Genomic DNA, 20,953 nt, shown 5'->3' on the forward strand with positions numbered 1-20,953 from the left:
TAGAAAAAAAATCTTTAGTGCCAGATGAGAATGGATGCTATTCTTAAACCCAGGGTATCTTCTCACCTAAAATGTGACCTTAGGCAGTATGTTCTTGCTTCATTGGCAGCTCTCCGAGAAATAAAGAAATACAGTTAGCTTCCTTTCCTTCCTGAACATCAGGATACAGGTGCTTAAAAAGAATGCCTTTTTAAAGTGTGACAGATCTGTAGTCTTTTCCTGGATGCCTAGAGTAAGTAGGCTTTGGGGGATTATTTTGATGTACCTTGACAGTATGCTTAGATCAGCTCAGCTGTTTTGCTAACCCAGTATCTTACTGCTACCAAAGGGGATGTTTTGCTTCCCACCCTCATCGTGGCCCTGTGGTCCTTTCCTGTGCCTTAGTTTGCTGCCCAGTTTGCATCTGAATCAGTGCATTCTGACATCAGAGCTACCTCCTCCTTTTTTCCTGGAAATAATGTGGTGCTGCTTAGGGAGTTCAATCAACTTTGCCTTCTCTGACTGCACCCTGGCTGTATAATTTGAAGAATTGCATCTGTTAAAGCAAATATTTCCCGTATGTATCTTGGCTTTGCCGTTACCAGGACCTCCACCTCCTTACTGTTGTCTTTTCTTTCTCTAGAATGATAGTCTGTCTGCAATCCTTTCTCCCCGTAGGCTGGAGGGGAGCTTGAGGTGTAAGTCCAGTACAGCTTAGGCGGGTCTTTGTGCCACGTACCACTCAGCACTGGTGAGCTTTACTGGAAGTGAGTGCGCTGGAAGTATAATAAACAGAAAACATTTACAAAGTGCAAGTGGTGCTGTGATCTCTCAATATAATTTAATTAGTTGTTCCCCCCACTCCACAAAAAAAAGCTATTTCTGAAAATCATTTATTTAATTTTGGCGTGGTTATTTAGGCTTGTGGTGTTTAACATGGAGGTGTTGCAGCTAGTTCGGTTCTGTGGGTAGCCTGCAATTCTGCATCGGCATTTGGTGGGAGAGCTGAAAAACTGTACTTTCTTTGACCTGCTTGAGTAGGTAATACCTCTACCACTATGCAATAAGCAAAAATTAGGAGATAAGATGGAGACAGTAAATTGTATATCCTACCTGCATTGCTTCATTATACCTTCGGTTAGTGAACAGTCATCTGGAATGGATATCCTGTTTTACATTTCAGATATTTTTTTCCTTGAGTTGATTTTCATTTTATCAAATATATTTAGTTTTCCTTGCTAGAGCAAAAAGGGAGTTTTTGTCCTCACAGATCATTCTGCTTTTTAGTTGGTATTATCCAACTTGATGAATCAGAGTATTTCAAGTCCATACAAGTGTTTGATAAGAGTTTTGTGCTTTTGATTTGATATCTGAATACCCAGCTGGGGAACTCAAGTTTACTAGGGTAGGAGAAACACCATCTTCTCTTACCCTCTGCATTAGAGCTAGCCAGACCTAGGTTTAAGTCAGTAGTTAGGCATTAGGATGTCTGTGCTTGTATCTTAATTAGCAATGCTGTGAAGTATGTGTAAGATAAGAAGCTTGGTAGTGCTTTTGGTAAATGGTGCAGTCAAATGGTACGTTTTAGCAGCCTGAGTATTGACTTGGAGGTAAAATGAATGACTTTAAGCTCTCTCACAGTACGTTGCATTGTGTAGGTTTTACAGGTCTGGCTATAATATTTAAAAGAAAGATTAATGAAGAGGGATGCAAGAGTGTAGCTGAGACTTTCAAAACCTACTAATAATAAAATGGTTGGATGCTAATGGGAAAATCAGTGTAAAAGAATATTTCAAGCAGTCATCATGAGGTTGTGATGGAGAGCTCAATTTTTATGTTTGACTAGCCTCATTATATCAACACTATAAGACACAGTAGCTCAAACAGCTGTTCCCCTCAAAAACAGAGGGTGGAAATTTTTAAAAATGCCTAAATAAGCATTATATATTATTTCAGATAGTAATTAGCTGCTTTCACATTTGCCTAAATAAACCCAGTTAAGTTTCTTCTTTGCACTTTTCTAGAGTAAACAGAAACTACTGAAATGGTTTTAGTGGGGAGCTTTATCTTCTGATAAGAGTCCAGGTACACGGATGTCTCTAGAATGCTGTCATGCTACTTGTGCCCTGAGATGAGGGCTGCGGGCGGCGTGCACTCTTGAGCAACTGCAGACCTAGCTCGCCCTGGGAGGAGAGCTGGTTCTCTCTCCTGGGGGCAATGGAAGTGTAACTGAATCCAGTAGCTCTTTGTCAGTGAGCTGAATTTAAAAACGCTTAAGTCTTTGTAATTCGACAGTAGGTGAAATATACTAAGCAAATTCTTGTTTTGGCTTTTCTCCCAGCTCACCCTACTTTCTCCATCCTGTTCTAATCTCCCAAGAACTCTGCTCGCTGTAGAGAGCTGACCGAAATGTTCGCTTCCCCTGCTGTAGCTAGCAAATACTGGGACATCGGTGTGCAGGCGTGTACCCCATCACACCTCCATGATCCTGTCCGTGAGTAATGCACGTGCATTCCTCTTGCGAAGGAAGTGAGAACAGTTCAAGGGTTGTATGACTGACTTCTGTCTTCCTCAGGCAGTGGGCTCCAGTGCTGATATTTTAATTCTAGCCTGGGACCAGCCTAATCTTAATTTTCTGCTCTGAGGTGATTTCTGTAACTTACACAAAGTGACTTTTGTTGTTTTTGTTGTTTTTTTTTTTTTAAATTGTACTTGCTGTTAAAGTGAACAGAATTCCAAATCTGTTTCAGGTGCTTCTTTGTTTGTTTGCTTGCGGGCCTCTTTCCTAATGTTGGTAGTCTTGGTCATAAAAAGAAATCGGGTTTCCTTGATACCGTGTCTAAAGATAAGTTATGTGAAATGTCATCATCCTTAGCAGTAATTTGGTGCTGTCACCTATTTCATGTCCCACTAGCACTTTCTCTTGCCTTTTCCTCTCACCCATGCTACAGAGAAATATTATTGATTTGTAATAATTTAAATGTAGGCATAATGTTTTGGTTATGTTTTTTTGGTGGTGTTTTGGATATTCAGAGGGTTGTCTGAGGCTAGCTATGTCAAAAATCCCATAGTGATAACAAGTTTCCATCGCTCTAGTGAGTTAATAATAGCCTACTTAAGTCAGCAGGCACCAAAATCTTTGCTGTGATGATGGAGAAGTACCTTTATTTGTACATTAAAAATAAGTCAGATCTGTAAATGGGAACAGCCTGAGTAAGTGGTAGAGCAAGATGAACAACATCCACCCTTCCAGCTTGCTTTTGTAGTTTTAATGTGCTTCAGCACCTAATGCATTAATCAGATGTTCATGCACTTCATGAGCTAGAAAGGGAGGACCTTCTTTAAATCTGCAGCTCAAATAAAGCTGAAATACATCCTTTGCAGAAGGTGAGGTGAACTTGCAAGCCTGTATGCTATCTATGAATAGTGGCTGCCAGTTGAGCTTTTTTTCATCTGGGAACAAATCGGAAGCAAATCAAGGGTAGGGTTTAATTATTTGGCTGCTCACAGGAACCCTTTCCTACTGCTTTATTACCAGAGGTGGTCACAAACTCGTTTCTTGCATCTGTGATTTGTATTCCCTACGTGATGGGGAAGGGACTGGAAGTTGCTCGGGGAGGACAGGCAACGGATCCAGGCTATGTGAATTGTTTTACCTCTGAAAGCGTGCCCCAAGTCTCATTCCTTCCAGAAATAAACCCAGAGTTTATGGATTGTCTGTTCATACACCCTATGTGGCACGTGCAAGGTAAGCCCAGCAGCTGCCAGAAATGTGAGGTATGAACCAAACTAATTCTTTCCTGTGGAGTAAATCTGGTGAGCCAGGAGGTGCAGAGGCTTCCACAGCCATTCAGTGTGTCCCGTCGGTCCCTGCGGAAAGGACCAGGGAGGGTGGCCATCCTTGATACCCACAGAAATTATCTGACCCACCTGAAAAGGCGTGGCAGGGTTTCTGTTGCGTGTTGGTGAGTAGTTACGCTGACTCTACCTTCCTGCTGGTGGTCTCATTTAAGGGAGCATGTAGGCTTGCAGTCTGCATCAGCGGTAAGGTTAGAACGATTGCAGGCTGCAGCTAAGTGGGTGCTGCTGAGAGAGGTAAAGGGGATGCAGACTATACAGTTCTATCTCTGTAGATAAGGAAGGCAAAGCAGTCTGTTTAAAAACGTCAGAGATTTGGGACTGGTTTAGATGGGTGACCCGGCAGAATGAAAAATGGGTTTTGAAGGAGGGACCCCATCAGAAAGAAGCAGGCGCTGTATGACAGGTTTGCAGACATTCCTATGTACTTCTGCCATGTATTTTTTTGGAACCTCTCATTTGAACTAAGTGGGTATTAGAGTTAAAAATGCTGGCTGAAAAGCTGTGGCTGTATTTTCCTTGCAGTTACTACCACATGCTCCCTTTTTATCCTTTTCTTTCATCCATGGTTGTTAAGTTTTAGGGAGTGAAGAATTATTTTCATCTTCTTTCAAAACGCAGTGGTTTGTTGCTTCTAGATCATAGCTTTGGTGTATGTTTTGAAATGCTTTATGGAATGCATCGAAATGTGATTGGTCTAGGAGATCATAGAAAGTAATTTATAGATTCTTTAGAAGGGCTGAAATTTTTTTAGCTTGGGATTTCATTAGTTGGGAGGGTTGGAAATGCGAACTATTTTGAAATCAGTTTACTTACCCCAGTTTACAGCAGTGAAACTGGTTTACCTTCTGCTGTGTTTTCTTTTTCTACTAAAATTCCAAAATCTGTTGGGATCTGAAAGCTGGGAAATAAAAATGCATTGCTCTCCTTGCCCCCCTCCCCCTCGCCGCCCCAGCATGCCATCTGCTATGCTGACACAGTCTTACAGAGTCTCTGGTTTTGGCAGGTTTATTTAATTACTGTATCTGTTATAATTGGACATTTAACTCCAAAGGTGTTTATTGTTCTCTTGGCTGAGAGAAAGCTGTTCTGGAATTACACCAGTGTGTGTGTCTCTTCTGAAATCAACTGATATTCCATTGTGACCTGAGATATCTCATGCTGTAGAATCAATTGTGAAATATTTCCCAAGTATATCTTAATTTATATTTTTGTATTTTAATAGATAAAATATATTTTATGGATTATTATTAGTTAATCTCTTTTTAATGCCTTGTATGGATGGTGTATGCATTTTAAGATTAAATGCTTTCTAGAAAGGAGGAGTAATTTTATGACTGGTCTTACTACAGAACAGCATGCATGTTCCCTTGGGTGTTAAACCAGCAATTTAAAAAAAATTATTTAAAATATGCTGGATTTGCCCCAAAATTTCCACTGAAAGACCCGTACTGAAGCTAGAACATAACTTTCCCAGTAACGTGGGTAAAGTGGATTGAGTTTGGATGTAATAGAAGTGTCCCAACAATGTTAGGTCTGTTGTGGGTTTTATTCTGGTGCATCAGGATTAAGAATAACAACTCCGGAATGTTAAATTCTGTATAAGAATTTATGGTCTTCTGAATTAAATGAATCTACAAAAAAATTCCCCAGACAATTTTATGCTTTGTGATTGTATGGTGAAAAAATTCTCACAGAAGCAGCCAGTTCTCCAAATAGCACATAGGAATAATTTTTTTCAAGTTCAAGAGAGCTGTAAAAATCGCTTTTGACAAATCCCAAGTGTTCTTTGCATCCAGACCTGCATGTGGATGTGGTGAGTTCTGTGGCGACTGCGTTACGTCAGAGAAGAACTTGATGAAACAATAGCTACTCTGTTAGAGACCTGGATTTCTGTGAAATCTGTTCAGAGCAAATCTCCTGAACTGTTTAATGAAGAATGGGATTGTTGAAGGTTTGTTTTCGGCACTAAGGGAGCCATTGATTTGAAGATTCCTATCTTTGCTCACTGGCTCATTGGAGGTCTGCTGCTGAACACAGCGTGCAGAAAGCTTTCTCTGATGCCCTTTTCCCTTCCCTTCCCTACTTCCTCAACAGTTTTTATTTAAAATAAAACCGGTATTTTTTTGCTGTTGAGCAATGTATTTTCAGGACCGTAGCAGTATTTTCACTGGAGAAGTCTTTCAACCCAGAAAACGAGAGCTGTTTGGTGTCTTATGAGTCAGGTGAAGCCGGGTGAACTGTTCTGCTCGGAACAGGATCATCAACATAGCAGAGACACCTTTAGTGCGTGATGGGTCTGTCTGCCTGATCCGGTCGAGTTCTGTGACAACAAGTGTGCCCAAATGGGTTTGGGAAAAAAATAAATGAAACAACAGTTTTGCTTGTAGATGAGGCTGGTAGTTGTTTCAGAATAATAATGAAATAATCCTGATGTGGACAGCAGGTAAAATATCCTTGCAAATATTTTTGTTTGTAGTGGATTAAACAACAGTTTAATGCACAAGTTCTCTTTGAGTTATATCCTTCACAGGGGTACGTTAAAGCCCTCTGTGTAAGTATCATTTGGCATTGTGAAAATATTTGGGCCTTTTTGTCTATCTAGTATTGCACATATCCATATTTTCTATAGCAGTTACTTTAAAAAAATCGATAAGGTTGACTGATACTCTAGTTATTGATTCAAGAACAAATTTTGTAGGTTTTTTCTGTGTGTTTTGTATCCTCTGGACAGACAGCACTGTTACTTTTTAGCAGAGAGTCTTTTAAATATAGTTTGTAATACTAGCTGGCTAAATGCTTTGTTTTCTTCCCCCCTCCTTTAAAAAAACAAAACAAAAAACCCCAAACAGTAATTATAGAGGTATGTAATTTTAAATTGCAAGGAAAGCAAGTAAATTAAATGTCTGGGGTTTGCTGGAGCCAAGAGTTTGAAACAAGCGTTAGCAAATAAGTGGCATCAAACTGCCTACCTTTTTCTTTTTTCCTCCCATCTGCTTATTTACTTAATGTTAGCTGAAGTTCTGAAGACTTTCCTCAAATGATAAATGTTTCCGTGAGGAACGTGAGTTGTGGTCTGCTAGCATTTTTAATACAAAACTTTAGGTGTTTTGGGGGGGGAAATATAGGTATAACTGTCTTTAAGATAACTCTTCACCCCACACACAGTGGCTTTGTTCCTTAGCTCATCCTGGGATGCACGTTTTTAGTATCGTTCAGTTAATTTGTGCCATGAACAAGCCCAGGTACTTTGCCTGGAGAGCAGATCTTACCACCTTAAGGGTTTGAAGCCCCTGCTGGAAATCTCTGCAGAGAGCTAGCGTGTGTTTTATTTATGGCACCTCTTCCCACAGTAAGTTTTATGAATTCTAAACGACTCAATATGCGTTGATTTAATTGGGTATCATTTTCGTCCTGGTGGTTTGGCTTTATTTGGTTTTATTTGACGTATTGAGTATACGAGCGATAAGATAAAGGTTTGTCTGGAATTTCTGCCTCTCAGCTGTAGCTGCGGGAGGCCGGTGCTCAGCTAGGGGTGAGTTGGCCGGGCAGGGATCACAGTTCAGTCCCACGGCACAGCACGTGTTTGGCTGATGGAGTTGGGTCAATTAGATAAGAGATCCTCTGGTAAATCAGGACAAGAGTGCGTGCAGTACGTATAGTTATATAAGAAGCAGTAACTCGGTGGTGGATGTTTCCTTGAACAGGCAAGCTAAAGGATGTGCTTAGTACAGGGTGTCACTTAGAAATGTTTTGAAATTTATCTTGTTGGTTGCAAGTGTCCTGCAGACAGGACTGCTCTATGGCAGGGCAAGCATGGCTATTCCTGCTGCAGTTTCCACTGTATCTTCTTGTTTTCAGGCTCACTGAAACTTTCCATGTATTTTCTTTTGCCCAAATGGAAACTTAAGCTTTTTGGAAAATTGGAGGTGGTAGGGAAAGAATACAGAGTCTATTTTTAAATAAAGGACAAATGAAATTGGAAGATCTCTTCCTTTAAAAACTATTGCATATATTGAACTGCCATATGGTGTAAGTGAAGATTTGAAAGATGAAATACGACGTGCCATAGAAAGTGATGTGACTTCTAAATTTGAAATGGAGGTTCAAATCAGTACACAGTCAGTAATTGTAATATCAATTATCAGCTTTCCACAAAAGTCACAGTTTGGAATACAGTTTTTAAAATCCAGGTCAGTTTCCCGATTTAGCAGGTCAGCTCTATAGAAAAACTGTCAGTAGAATGGCTGGGTTGGCATGCAGCGTTGCAGGTTTGAGAGCAATATATCTGAGATAAGTTAAATTTTAGTTTTGTAGCATATTCTATAATTTATGAACCTCCAACGGTATATAGCATCACAAATGAGCAGAAGGAATAAACTGGGATCCTTTTGTCAGTTATACAGTGTATTTATACTTGCCATATTTGTGTTCATTGAAAGCCATGGAAGTTATTCTGAGATCTTGCAAAACAGGAAGGCTTACTTTCTATACAGAAAATAATTCAGCCCAAACTTGTTGGATAAACTTGGAGAATTTCACAATAGTTTTATAAGGCTTTGCCATACTCTGTGCATAAATTACTGCCCTGCTAGAACTTAGTTGTCTTACTATTTTAATATGTTGAATGAGAGGCTCATAAACTCTTACGTGAGTTGAAGCTGGGAGAGTGGTAGGTGGTTGGGGTTTTTTTCTGAGACCTGATCTCATACTGTACTTTGGTGACTGCTTCTTTTTGTATGTAACCTCCTATCTATATAACCTTAATTTATAGTTAGCTTTGTGTTCAAAGTTTCATTCTACAAGGACACTTGCTAAAAATATCCATAGTGAATTTCAGTGAAGATAACGTAAGGAATTCCTTGCATCTTGAGCAGGTACACTTAAATAATTTCCATTACTGGTGCTTTGGAGTGCTACTGCTATTGCTGAATCAAAAATAGCTAATACTAAACCAGCTATGGTAAAACTTCCACCTGTTCTAACAGGCTGTGGGATTATTTTGGCATTTAGATACTTCCAGAAGTGGGAAATACTGAGGTCGGGCACGCATCCTCTTGAGTTCGTAGTTCAGAAAATACGTGGGTACGTTTTGTTTCGAATAGCAATTACAATTGTTTCAGCACTCAAGAAACTTTATGAAAGGAGTTTTTTATTGGAAATAGTTTAAAGTATTTCCTTTAATCATGATCCTGGGGCGAGTATATCTCTTCTAGTTCATTGAATAAAATCTATGTGCTTTTTGTTTAAGTTCTTTCAGAAGTACCAAAAGACACAGTGAACTTTGTTGTTTGCTCAGAAATCTGTACAACCAGAGTGGGGTATCTTGCATAACCCTCTACAGCTTAAAGACTGAGCAAAAAAGTTCATAGTTCCTTTTTTCCCCCCTTTTTCTTTCCTTTTTCTTGACTAGCTGCACTACAAGGCTCATTTTTTGTGTCAAGAGCTCCTGAGCCATGTTGCCTGTAACCATTACGTGAGGTACACCTTCTAGGAGGTACACCTTCTATAAGGTACACCTTCTTAACATGCTAGCAAAGCAGGTCACTCCAATCAGCAGTAGTTGCCCCATTACTGGAAGCAAGAGTTTAAGAGGTGTAGTTCTGTGATTAAAAGCTTTAATAAGAGCAGGCAGTTTTTCTAAGTCTTGATAACTTGCATACTGATTTTTGAGTACTTGGCTGGATTTCCTATTGTAACTTAACCTTTAGCTGACAAGGAACTATTTCTATAGAGGTAATTGCTGCAACTAATTTATCTTAACAGTGTCCTTATGTCATCTTCCTTTTTCTGGTTGTCACAAAAACATTATGTAATAATAGGTCTTATTTACAGGGAAGGCAATAATGTGTGTCGGTTCTTCCTACATTTTTAATATGATCTTTAGCCATTTATGGGAAATGTCTCTTAGTTAGTGTTCTCTTCTTGGTTTGCATTTTGAATTTTTTCTTTTCCCCTCAACTGAAAACAAGACTCTAATTAGCGAGATCTGTATAAAATATCTTGCAATAAAGATCAATCAGCATAGAGGAGTTCAGAGTTAATTTTAGCAAATGAAAAGTTCCAATTATGTTTTAATAATGTAATAGAGCCTTCTCTGTGTAAATAGCATAGATTTACTCATGCCTTAATGAAAATACTTTCACTGCTGAAGAATAGAGAGAAATCCTCGATGAGCGGTTAGAACTATACATTCTTTAAGATAAAAATTAATCAATGCTTGGTTTGTGGGTTTTTTGTTTGTTTAAATTTTCAGAACCGTTTATTATGAAAAGTGGTGTTGCACATGGTGAGCCAGTGTTCCTTCTCCCCAGCTTTGATTACCACTTAATAATAAAACACTATTGCATGGAGCAATTGACGCAATTACTTGTGGTTTATATACTTCAGCTTTCAATATCTAGCATGCTATGCCTGTGATAGCTTGCTCCAAGGTGTGGTTTTAGCCAGCTGGCTAAAACATTTAAGTATTAAATTACTCTTCTTTATCTTTTTGTATTCTGGAGGATCTGCAGAGTTCATATGTAAGCTTGAACAACTGCCATGTTAAGGTAATGGTCTATACAAGATCTCAGTTTTAAGAAATGAAATACAAAAATACGTACCCATATAAACAGTGGGGACACTCAGCTAAGAAAGCAGCTTCTGGAACTGGTATTCATACCACAGAGGCTGAGGCTTGATAGTGTTAAAAAAGTACTATGAGAGGAAGAAGCTGAGAATTTGGACTACCTACTGTATGTGTATTTTTACGTAGAGTACAATAAATATACATAAAGGTACATATACACTTATATCAAATTTATTTTTATAACATTGCTAATCTTCTGATAAAGATAGAGAAGAGATAAAGGTGTTTTGAGCCCAGCTCATGTAAGGCGCAGATGTCCTATAGGAAATACCCAGCTTCTTCGTGGAAAGTGATGTGCTTCTTTTTTCTTACCCAAGGACAAAGGAGAGCTACTGAAAGATTAGAAGGACTTTGAGGACAGCGGAGGAAGAGATCTTCTCTTTCACAATCCTGTTAAGATTCAGTCACTTGGATCTTCTGCTCCAAAAGAAAAGGAAAAAACCAAAAAGGAGGGAAAAGCACCATAAATGTGATAGAATCCTTCCTAACTCCATGTTTGCTTATAATGTCTAATATCCTGCTTTTCCCTTGCTTGATTTCTTCTTTTGCAACAGCATCCTTTCCAATGTATAGGGAAAGGAGGTAGGACGGTGGGAACTAATGGCTTTGGCTATTTATACCAGGTGTTTAAAAAATGAATTTAAATCTCAAATATATGGTGTATGTGCTCGTTCTGTTGTTCACAGCTCTTCTTCCCCGCCATGGTTGTTCCCTGTGGATTCTGCATCCCTTTCTCCTACCCTTCTTTCTCTCTTGGGAGCACTTGTACCCTGCACCTTCCCATCCTCCTTGGAAGAGACCGGTGACCGTCAACATTAGGACAGAAACTGGAGCAGGAGTTGTTTGCCATCTTGACAGATTCATAGTCAAAGTTCACTAAAACAAAATATTGGAAGGTAGATCGTGATGAACAATGTGGGAAAGATCTGCTGAGTCTGGGAAATATTTTGAAAGAGGGTGGGGAATTCAGGAGCAGTTTTCCAGGGACCTATATTAAAACTAGCTGGTACATTCTTACCTGTAATAATTTCTTGGTATTATCTTAAACTGATCTTGAAATTGTGATGAGTGAAAAACTACCCATCTTTACTGAATCTTCTGTTATAATAGATCTGGAAAAAAATATCTTAGTTTCTTCATAGCTTCCACAGACCTCTATTGTAGATACCTGTGAAGAATATACAGCAGTTGGGTTTTTTCCCCTCATTGTAAAATAGAACAGGTATGAAACTTCTCACGTTTTTCTAAAGGTAAAGTGTAACTGTAGAACAGGACATGCTGTCAGCAAGGAAGAAATTTTAACGCAGTGTTAAAAAGAATTTAAAGTAATCTTGCATAATGTGCAAATCGGCATCCCAAGACTGATTTCTTGTTTTTAATTACTAAAAATCATGTCTGAGTTCCTTTCCTAATGTATTGCTGAAATGTGACGTAGACATTGTACATGATGATATCATTTAGCATGTAATCCTGAGATTATCATGTAAGATAACATATGTTAATGGTTGCTTAAAGTAACTGAAATAAAATTATGTCCAGCTATTGGAACAGGTAAGCATTTGAAGAAGTAAACCTCCTTAATTTCATGTTTCAGAATATGTTTCAAGTTTAAGGTTAAAATTAGGGTTGCTAATTAAATTTGTGTATTGAAATGAAAAGTTTCTTGATGAAGAACAAAGGTTGTGACCTATTTATTGCTACTAGAAAAGATTGCCAGTGTTGCTACCTGCAATTTCAAGATGAAAATTTTACTTTAGTGAAGAGGTAAATAGATGAGATTATTTGTTTCTCACTGCAGTGTGGTTAAGTTTTAAAAATTGTAACTTTTTTTTCTTAGGAAGGTAAACAGTATATTTTTAAGTTGTTTGGGGTTTTTTTGGGTGCATCTTTATTTGCATATTGCAAATTCTTGCTATTTAAATGTTAGCTTTGAAAACATTACTTTGGATTTTAAGGGAATTGTGTATAATTACATAATGATTCTGGTTATCTCAACTTTTAGGCGGTGTGAGATGCTTTTATAGGGACATACATGGTTTTGTTAGTTTTTGAGAGACAGCAAAACAATTAATGCTAATTTAACCTCTTTGTTAGACTCTAGTTGCCTTCATCTTTAAATATAATACCCCTCATACTCTATTTCCTGTTTCCTTAAAAAGCATTTTTCATTGCAAAGTTATATGATTTCTATTTTATAATACTGTTTCGCTTTTTTATTTTTCAGTCCCAGAAATCCTGGATAGAAAATACTTTCACAAAGAGGGAGTGTGTGTATATTATACCAAGTTCAAAAGACCCCCACAGGTAAATGACACATGACGCAAGAACTCATTGCTGCTCTTTAAAAAAATATCAGTACTTTAAAGATTATAAAGAGAGTGTAAAATAGATTTTTGGCCTAACTACTTATCTGTATAAAATACTGTCTTTAGTAGTTCACTTTTGTTGCTGGACGTTGTCACTCTCTGTGTGTGGCTTGGTTTTTTTTTCTTTCTTCTTCTGAAAGTACTTTGGCATTGCAAAAATCTCTAATAAATGTTCCTCTGTTCTCTTTGCCGCTTCCTACCAGTCCTCCTAGTGATGTCTATGGTGTGTCTCCTGTGTGGGTTTCGTAATTTATTTATTTATTTATTACTTTTTTTTGCTGGCATAGTTCTGAAGTCAGAAAGTCACATAGAGATAGCCTCTATTGGCATTTAAAGAACAGCAGTGTGAATGCTGGCTGAAGTGTAAAAAAAACCCTGATAGTGCAGGAAAAAGGGGTGAAGAATTCATAGAAGCATAAAGAGAATTGTGATGGAAGAAAAAAAAAATATTACAAAACAAAGAAATATTTGCTTCCAGGGAAGATAGATTAAATAAAAACAATATGGGTATCAAAAGATTTCATGTGGTATCTAGTAATTTTTTATCCTTAAGTTCTGTAAGGAAAAAATGAGGCTGAAGGATGGGGAAATAAGTTTCTGGAGGGGAGGCTGAGACTAATGAAGAATGTTTTGCATATCTCACCTATTGCTTTTCCCTTACACTATATTAGAGATATGAAATCAAGCAAGTTAGCGATACCTCTAACATATCTAATTAGTAGAGTTTACCTTCACCAAGTATTATAGGTATAATTCAAGAGTTCCTACAATGATTGAATTTGATGTGCATAGTCGTGACAGATTAAACAAATTAAAATTGAAAAGCGATTCAAAATTGATTTTGTAAAGCAGTTTTGTCTCCCCGAAATTTTTACTATTGTCATTATGGATTTCAGATCAGACTTTTTTTTTTTTTTTGGCTTCACGTATTTGAGAGAAGCTGAGAAACTTTTTCTTCTGAATTTCAGAAAACTTGGATTTCAGTCTTTTCCATAAAACAACCCCTTATGCTCTGCCCCAACAGAACAAAAGAGATTTATTACTCAAGACCTTTGTTTTTAGGCAGAAAAAGAACAAAGTAAATGCTGTAGAATTTTTAAGCTATTGTAAGTAATTCACCACATTCCTTGAAACCATGTGACATGAGAAGCTTTTAGAATTTATAGCCATGATTGTAGCACATGGAAAATTTGCAAATGCAAACAAAGTAATTAGGAAGCTGTTAAAATTTCCAGAGCATTTCACAAGGAACAAAATGATCTTCAATGCTTGCCCTTTTAGTTTAACCCATTTGTAGCATACAAGGGACTTCACAACTTTCCTATCATATTGTGTCCTTCAGTTTCTGAGAATTGCTTATTGTGTTCGTGAATTATGCATAAATGAATCTAATTTAGACAGGAGTATCTGATACGTTTTGTTGATCTGTACCTTTGAGTAGAGATAATTATAATTTAAAAACTGTTAGAGAAGATCTAAAGCTGTAGTTTACTGTTAAAACTTAGATGATTAATATCAGTGTAACTTCTGTAGAGGATGAAATTTAAAAATTGTTTATGCTCAGAGTCTGAAAACAGTTGAAGACTACTGTGTAACATCTGGTTTTGTATGCTTTTGCATGCTTTTAACCATAATTGGTTAACAGCTGCTTATGAAAATTGTGGAAAACAGTGGTATAAATTTATCTGCCGTGCTAATTTTAAATGATAAGAAAGCTGTTAGCAGGGAAGCATGGAAACTGTTTGAGATGGAAGAGGGTAGAAATTATTTAATAGCCTTTATGTAAAGACACTACTGTATAAGGTCTGTTCAAATATATCTTTTTCTGTACATGCAGCTCGGAAATGATCAAAATAACCTTCCCGCACAGGTAGTACAACTTGGATGTGTATTAGAAGGATGAATTTGTAGAACAGATGCAACGATGTTGTTAGAATGAGTTCCAGAAAATGCTGGTCTGTTACTAACTTCTCAGCATCTAGATAAAAAGTTTCAGTACTGCAGATAATCCAGTCGGAAATATTCCTGGGCTTCAGATGTTGATGGTTCAAAGCTGGAAAACCTGTCTGAAGTCTCAGGACTGAAACTTTTGCATGTTTATACATTTTTACGCGCCAAGTATGTTACAGTCATGTAAAAGAAAGACAGACAAGTTACCGTGTTAAAAATGGGCAAACTTGGGCAGCATGTTTTCCATTCACTAGAGATCTCTTGTTCAGTAATCTTTCTGTAAGCACAGGAATCTGACTTTCCCTTCCCACCCACCTCCACCCCCCTTCAAAGTGAAGCTGAAGTTTACTCATATCTTTAAATATTTCTTGTAGATGCCTTCCAGGATGTCAGATTTGTCAGCAGCTTGTCAGGTAAGAGTTCTTTTGTAATTACAATATTCCTGAATATTTTTTTCCATTAAATAAGCACTTTCATAACAGGGTTTGAAAAAGTTTTGATCAATATTGCAAATGACAAGTCAGTGAAAGGTTAGATATAAAACATACAACTAACGGATAAAGAACTGTCTGCAATGTGTAGATCACAGATTTATAAATGTTAAGTAAATTATTTGGCTTCAAAGAATCAGTTTCTTCTGGCCTCCAAGTTGCAATATGTGAGCTTCCATATTTTGCATAATTATTATGTATTGTAATTAATTCTTGCTATAAGCATGTGTGGCGACAAGGCTTGCTCTGGAAAAGTGGTTTCTATACTATTTAGAATCTTTGTTTTCTAAATCTGACATATCTCTATAGATAGAAGACAAGAGAGAAGAAATCTTTTAATATTAGTCTTTACTGAAGTATTCTAAATGATATGGTTGGGTGCAGGTGCTGTTGTGGCCGCTTGGTCAGACAACATGCTTGTTTTACTGCAAGTCTTGCTATGAAATACTCCGATGTGAAGCTGGGTGAAAACTATAATCAGGAAATAGAAGAATGGTCGGTGGAAAAACATACGGAACAGACGTCTACTGATGCTTACGGTGTCATCAACTTTCAAGGTGGCTCTCATTCTTACAGGGCTAAGGCATGTATGATGTTTTCTTTTTTTCTTACTCTAAACATGTCGATAGAGATAGTGGATACTTCATTTAATTCTTGAAATTGAAGGCTGAAACAATGTCACACATACTATGACAAATCAGTGCCCTCTACTAATCTTGTATTTTTTTATTGTGATCTGAATTCTTTCTGATTTTCCATTTTTTAAATTTATTTTTTGTACAGAAGTTGCTCAGCTCTATCAGAATTAGTCATTCATGTACTGGCTTACCTTTAAATTGCAAACGGTGATAGGAATTCATAATCATTTCAGCAAAACATTACATTAAGAATTTAATATCGCTGTTTCAGACTTCATGAAAATACAGCTTATTCATCTATGCTGCTTGCTTGCTCGCTACTGTTGAATTTTTGTAGGACCTTTTAAGTAACATCTGCTATTGTAACCCTCTATTCATAATTTTTAAACTCTGAAAAATCATTTAAAATTAAGGACAGATGTGGAATATGCTACTTCAGTAGATTTGTTCAAAATTATTGAAGCATAGTTGTACCGATCGGAGTAATGGAAGTTTTTTGGGAGAGGGCATTAAGAACAAGCATACCAATGAACTGGATGTTTGAAAACTAACTCTTAATTCACAAGTGCACATGTATTGGAGAGACTAGAAAACTGGGAATTCTGACATATTCTCCACAACCATTTTATAAAGGATTTCTAGTTGTGGCAGAAATGATTTAATGCCCCTGTAGTTTCAGGCTGCAGGAGATGCTGAGGCAGTGTGGCTCCTCTGGCCAAACTGGAGTGCTTGCAGGAGGGAGCTGTGTTCGTTGTGCAGCTGGCAGAGCCCCCAAGGAGGGTTCAGGGCTCAGAAGTCAGATCATCTCTGTGGAGAGAAGGGCTCTTAGCAGAATTCTTTAGTGTTCCTAATAGCAGCGTATGCATTCCTTTGCACGCTTAAAATTGCTGCAAATCCTTTTCGAGCACAGAAATAGCAAGCTGCCTACATGCATTTCTGTGCTCGCTTCTGCAGAGTGCTTGTGGGGTTGCTAAAACTAGTTTCTTGGCATAGTGATGGTTTTTCAGTTAGAACTTGGTTCAAGTAGGGCTTGATTTCTGCGTAACGTCCCTTTCTCTACAGAATAGCTCATATTAAAGATGCAAGAGTATTTTTAACTGATCAACCATCTACTTAGTTTTATGCTGTTAAGCAGAGAGAGTTAAAAAGCTGCAAGTTTTGAAGTTTTCTGTTAAAAGAATGTAGCTTTCCTTCCCACCAGGAACAGGGAAGGAAAAGCAAGCAACTGTCCGTAATTCAAAGGGGATATGCAAGCCTTTCCCCAGTAGATGGCAGAACTTTTATAAATATTTCTGAATTTCATCTAATTTAGAGACCATTCAGTGCTTTCATGAAGATTCGTTTTTCTAGGTCACTGTGCCAGTAGGATGAAATAACATAGTCATTCCCCTTCCAAAACTTGCTTTCAAAACTATTAACTGACTTCTCCTTAATCCTGGAACACATAAAGGAAACTTGTTCATTTATTGCATCCGCCGTGTTTTGAGGAAGTGAATTACTTTTTTGGTGGCCAGGAGTAGGATAATATATTCTGAAACACATTCTGGTTCATCCTTTGATCTATTGATTCTGTGATGATTTAAGAACCTTTGAACTCTCTTCCTGTGCCTGCAGTACGTGCGATTGTCATATGACACTAAGCCTGAAGCTATTCTGCAACTTATGCTTAAAGAATGGCAGATGGAGTTGCCGAAGCTTGTCATATCTGTCCATGGGGGCATGCAGAAATTTGAACTTCACCCACGCATCAAACAGTTGCTTGGCAAAGGTCTTATTAAAGCTGCCGTAACAACGGGAGCCTGGATTATAACTGGAGGAGTGAACACAGGTAAAGAAGTACCAATGAAGGGGCACGGTTAGCTGGGTTACGGTTTGTAAGAGTCGTAAGATTTAATGGATGCATAGCTTCATCTTAAGGCAAAGCGAATTTGAGTGAGTTTGGTCAAGTGAAATTAAAATAATGCATTTTGAACATGTGTAGATTGAAGTGGGCTGCTGTTTTGTCTTGCAAAGAGAAACAATATAAAGGTGGGGGCTTTGGGGGCTTTTTTTTGTTTGCTTTGGGTTTTTTTTTGCTTGTTTGCTTTTTGAAACCAAAAGAGGAAAAACTTAATGTGATTAAAACAAGTACAGTAAGGTACTGGGAACTCTTTAGTTCTTACTAGGCTAATATATATTTTATTGAATTACTGATACGTGGTACTTTGTGTCCTTCTAGTAGATGTAGTATAGTGCTTTTTCTTTGGGGTTGTGTCATGTAAGTTCCCAGATCCTTAAAGGCCCAGTTAACTAATACCACAGTTGTATTTCTCAATAAGCTGTGACATTCAGTACACTGAAATCTCTTTGTGCTCCACCAGGTGTTGCAAAACATGTTGGTGATGCTCTACGAGAACATGCTTCCAGATCATCTCGAAAGATTTGCACTATTGGGATTGCTCCATGGGGAGTGATTGAAAACAGAAATGACCTTGTTGGAAGAGATGTAAGGATAAATTACCTAACTGAAATAATGATTTACCTGCCTTATTTTTTGACAAATCTGCTCAAGCGTGTTTTTTTACTTGCTTTGCATCACTAGAATACTTGCTTTCCTATGAGGATACGTTGACATTTGTGACTTATGCAAGATCATGAGTGTAAACAAGTTGCAAAATGCAAATGCGCTAGAGGAGTGGCTTGTTCTCAAGTATTTAATCCTCCCACCCACCCCACCCCCAATATTACTGAATCAAATAAACAAAAATGCTTAAGTATTACAGAGAATTCACGTTTTCAGAGGGCAGTAAGTTGAAAAATTTTGATGCGGAGTCTTCAGTGCTACTATTTGCCACAGCAGTCGCAGGTTTTCCCCAAAGACACTTTTTTCCAAGTATATTTTCTCTGTTATCCTTCGGAACAGAATCCTTCTGTGATATAGTTTTCTGCTTTCCTGCACAAAGTTAAGAGCTACGGCTGTTGGTGTATCCTGACGCCAGGCATGCTTATATGTGTCAGTGCTTCTTGTTGAGCCACCAATTCTCATGTCCAGACAAAAAGTTAAGTTTCAGAGAAACAAATGTGAATCTTTACAAGTAAAAGACATTGTTGTGTGCTTATACGTAGGTGGTTGCTCCATATCAAACGTTGTTAAACCCATTAAGTAAACTAAACGTCCTAAATAACCTCCATTCCCATTTCATTCTGGTGGATGATGGAACAGTTGGAAAGTACGGAGCAGAAGTTAAATTGCGGAGAGAACTGGAAAAAACTATTAATTTGCAACGGATTCATGCAAGTAAGTAATTCTGATGCCTGAGGGCTGAACAATACTATTCTTTAATGAGAAAGGTACTTGCACCAAACACCTGAATGAGAAAATAGAAAAATTAATCTTTTGTTTATGTTTCAAGTCTGAATGATTGTTTTGCAAATTTCAGCTGCTGCTTTGGACCCTAGGTATTGCTGGTAGATTTCAGATTTCTCTGGGGCCAGAGAGGATGGGTTTTTTGAGTGTTCGTTTTGTTTGAGAAAGCAAATGTATGTCACTTGAGTTGTTAGTATGTTGTCAGGTCTTACTGATCTGATTGATGCATGGTTTTGACAGTGATCACTTGCAGTTTCACAATACGGCAATTCAGTTTGTAAAACATCATCTGTGTTTGTGCAAAGAAGCCATGACTACTTTTGGTGTTTTCCCAATTATGGAGCAACGCATCTGTGGTTTTTTTTCTCTTCTAGGAATGCTTTGGCAATACTCCCTGTTCGTAGAGGGTTTCTGTGTAATGATGTTCAAATTGTATATGTGTTGTCATCTTTAGAAACTGGGGGGAAAGTAGAAGGGGAGTTCCCTAAAGAAAAAATGTTCGCTATTCTGCGTTGGTTCAGGAATATTTCTGTGAAGAATCTCTTCTGTTTTGTAGACTGGATTCCACTGTAATTATCAACTTCTTTTTGGTGCTTTCCCTGCCATGCAAAGTATGAAGAGTGCTTGAGACGGTGCTAAAATGTCTGTCAGGCAGGATTTAAAATGTTATTCAACAGAAGGGACATACGGGGCATAACTGATTTATTAAATATGTAAAATCTATCTAGGCATTCCTTATACACTTACAATGTTGTTGCAACTCTGTAGGAATTGGCCAAGGTGTGCCGGTGGTGGCGCTTGTATTCGAAGGTGGCCCCAATGTCATACTCACCGTTTTGGACTTCCTTCAAGAAAGTCCTCCTGTGCCGGTGGTCGTGTGTGAGGGAACCGGGAGAGCTGCAGACATACTGGCATATGTTCACAAGCAAACAGAGGAGGGAGGGTAAGTCCTAGCACTGCCAGCCAAACTACCAGTCATATGTAGATGGATTTTGGGCTATTCCTTAATGAATTAGTGCGAGAGTTTTTTCTGCATAAAGACAAAGGCTTTTAAGCGGAGAGTGTAATCTTACATGTGATGCAGCTTTCCAGGCTGGCTGCTGTAATAGCTCTGTATAAAGACAAAGAATTGTTTTCTAGTTCTATGTTCCTTGTACATCTAGTTGCATGAAATTCTGTAGAGTATGATTGCTTTAGCAATGCTTAAAAAAAGGAAAGGAAACGTGTATACGCCTGTATCCTAAATTAGGGAGAACACCTGGTATGTAACTTCAGTTACATGCAGTAATTCTGTTACACCATTGTAACTAGAGGGCCCAACTCTGTTTAAACGCTCCCTGTGCTTGGACTTCAAATTTTAAGTAAGCTGCCATAGTAACCTGAGTGATAAATGTGGCTGGTAAGTGTGTTCAACAGGAGGCAGAGCTGTGCAGACCTTCCAGGGACGGAGAATAACGAAGACAATAATGTGTTTCCAAACTGCTTGGAAATATCACATGACTACATTGAATGGAAATATTTTCATGCAGTTAGCTGTTATAGTAGTAACTTTTCTGAAAAGGGATCGGTTGTGGTTTAACCCCAGCCAGCGACTGAGCACCACAGCCGCTCGCTCACTCCCCCCTGCTCAGCTGGGGGGAGAAGGGGAAAGGTGAACCTGAGAAAACTCACGGCTTGAGGTAAAGGCAGAGTAA

The 20,953-nt window shown here is 38.1% G+C and overlaps 1 protein-coding gene across 2 annotated transcripts in view; it reads left to right on the top strand.

Moving 5' to 3' along the window:
• Window positions 1–20,953, top strand: part of TRPM7 (transient receptor potential cation channel subfamily M member 7) — a 69,402-nt gene that overhangs the window by 19,347 nt on the left and 29,102 nt on the right. The window contains exons 1-8 of one of the 2 annotated variants that reach the window (XM_080394695.1): window positions 10,947–11,364; window positions 12,693–12,772; window positions 15,159–15,197; window positions 15,660–15,858; window positions 17,528–17,741; window positions 18,274–18,398; window positions 19,019–19,190; window positions 20,028–20,202. In XM_080394695.1, the coding sequence (XP_080250821.1) occupies window positions 15,715–15,858; window positions 17,528–17,741; window positions 18,274–18,398; window positions 19,019–19,190; window positions 20,028–20,202 (830 nt within the window). In that variant the 5' untranslated portion in view covers window positions 10,947–11,364; window positions 12,693–12,772; window positions 15,159–15,197; window positions 15,660–15,714. Of the gene's footprint in view, window positions 1–10,946; window positions 11,365–12,692; window positions 12,773–15,158; window positions 15,198–15,659; window positions 15,859–17,527; window positions 17,742–18,273; window positions 18,399–19,018; window positions 19,191–20,027; window positions 20,203–20,953 lie in introns of those variants that run through there. The other variant, XM_080394694.1, reaches the window with a different exon arrangement.

Source organism: Falco punctatus (assembly GCF_963210335.1).
Source record: "Falco punctatus genome assembly, chromosome: 7".
In the NCBI taxonomy this organism is placed as follows: Eukaryota; Metazoa; Chordata; class Aves; order Falconiformes; family Falconidae; genus Falco; species Falco punctatus.